General features: G+C 46.8%; 1 protein-coding gene across 1 annotated transcript; it reads right to left on the bottom strand.

Moving 5' to 3' along the window:
- Positions 1-1,189, bottom strand: LOC112717835 (uncharacterized). Its single transcript, XM_025769769.1, has 3 exons — positions 1,155-1,189; positions 809-1,036; positions 1-706 (listed from the first exon to the last, which is right to left on the bottom strand). The coding sequence occupies exons 1-3, from the start codon at positions 1,187-1,189 to the stop codon at positions 1-3; spliced, it is 969 nt and encodes a 322-aa protein (XP_025625554.1).
- Positions 1,190-1,891: the final 702 nt, after the last annotated feature.

Below are 1,891 nucleotides of genomic sequence, written 5' to 3'. Positions count from 1 at the left end.
TCATACAAAGTCATCGTGAAAAAACCGAAACACCTTCAGATTTGCCTTTATCGCCTTCATCAGATGCTGATTAAACTGTTGTCCGGTTCCTAACTGGGCCTCTGCCCCTCTTCCATTGCAAACAAATATCTCAGCCAACCTCCTGTACGTAGACATCACCAGAGAACAAACTAGAAGGTTCCTCACTCCCTTTAGTATCGAATTCACACACTCAGAGATATTTTTTGTCATATGTCTGAATCTCGTCCCCTCATCCCGATGCTGAGTCCACAGCGCATAGTCAATTCTATTAGCCCAATCACACATGGCAGGATCTTCGAAACAGAAAATATTAAACCAGTAGTCAAATTCAACCTCAGTCTTGGTATAAGTCGCGTTCACCAGAAGCTTTCGTGCATCCTTGCCGTTAAAGGTCAGGGTAAAATTGGCAGTCACATGTCGAATACAGAATGCACGGTAGGTAGTAAGTGGTACCCAACCTTCGTCGGGAGCCTCCAGTGCAGCCTTGATACCGTTGTGCCGATCCGATATCACTAGAATACCCGGCTGCAGAGTTATGTGCTGGCGGAGGTGGGATAGAAAAAATGACCACGATTCAACATTGTCACGCTCCACAAGTGCAAATGCAACAGGCAAGATGTTGGAATTTTCATCCTGAGCAATCGCAACGAGCAATGTTCCCCCGTATTTTCCGTACAAGTGGGTCCTGTCAATACTGACCAACGGCTTGCAATGTCGGAAGGCCTCAATACATGGTGGGAATGTCCAAAAAAGTCGGTGGAAGTAGGCATGCGACTAATCCACTTGCCCAACCACTCGCACAAGACTTGTCCTTAGCACTGCAATACTACCCGACATCGTCATCTGGACACCTAGTAACCATCGTGGCAACTCGTTGTATGACTCATTCCAATCTCCGTAAATCCGTGGCACGGCCTTCTGCTTAGCCAACCACACCCTCTTGTAAGTCGGTCTAAAACCAAAATGTGCCTTTGTTGCATTCAGAAGTACCTTGATAAACACGAAAACATCAACTCTAACCATTGGCAGTATGAAAGCCGAGATCACATGATAATCAAGACTCTTGTGATCACTTTATATTGACGTTGCTAGACAAGTATGAGGTCCATTGTACTACTACACAGCCCAAATACCTCTGCGCTGGAGGAGACTGATCTGAATCAACCATGCGCACCCATTGCCAAATTCCTTACACTTCCCATCGTACTAGCGATAATCAGACTCCACCATTTTGTACTGAACTCCGCGTCGGATGCTATAAGTCTTCATACTTAATACGGCCTCCTCTTTATCCTGAAACTGGTGACCAACCTAAAACTTCACTATTCCTCTGGCATCTCGTGTGTCTCTGGCACCATATCCAACAAGTTTTCCAGGAACCCCTGCTGTCCCTTGGCATCCAAGTCCAAATTTAAAAAGTGCAAGGGATACTGCTGAGTACCTAAACTAGACACTCCACCACCCCCAACTGGATTACTTCTTGCTTCGTCATCACCACTATCATCGGCAATCATGTTCGGATCCACATCCTCATCATCATCCCGCAGTACATCGTCTATACCATCCGGTGCTCAACCTTGTAATGAAACTGGTGTCATATCAGTAATACCTACTTCTCTATCACCACTGCGGTTTAGACCAGCTGGGAAGGACGGGAGGGCAACCAACATTGCCTCAGGCGCAATCACAGGCATGGATGAGGAGGCACCACTAGGCCTCGAACTAGAACAGGCTACCGTCGCTGGAGCTTGGGGATTCTGGTTCGAACCGCCTGAGTTGGAGACCACATCTATAAGCTTGGCCAATGGCTCAGGGGTCCTCACCTCAGAAAATTACCGACGACAATTGAATAAAACTTCCAAATCTTCGT

Source organism: Arachis hypogaea, chromosome 10 (genome assembly GCF_003086295.3).
Source record: "Arachis hypogaea cultivar Tifrunner chromosome 10, arahy.Tifrunner.gnm2.J5K5, whole genome shotgun sequence".
Taxonomy (NCBI): Eukaryota; Viridiplantae; Streptophyta; class Magnoliopsida; order Fabales; family Fabaceae; genus Arachis; species Arachis hypogaea.
This window is presented reverse-complemented; position numbering and strand designations above follow the sequence as displayed.

Coding starts and splice junctions, on each gene's coding strand:
- LOC112717835 (XM_025769769.1), bottom strand. CDS start 1,189: ATGGTTGATTCAGATCAGTCTCCTCCAGCGCAGAG. Junction 1,037..1,154: donor CAGTCTCCTCCAGCGCAGAG/GTATTTGGGCTG, acceptor GCCAATGGTTAG/AGTTGATGTTTTCGTGTTTA. Junction 707..808: donor AGTCTTGTGCGAGTGGTTGG/GCAAGTGGATTA, acceptor CAGTATTGACAG/GACCCACTTGTACGGAAAAT.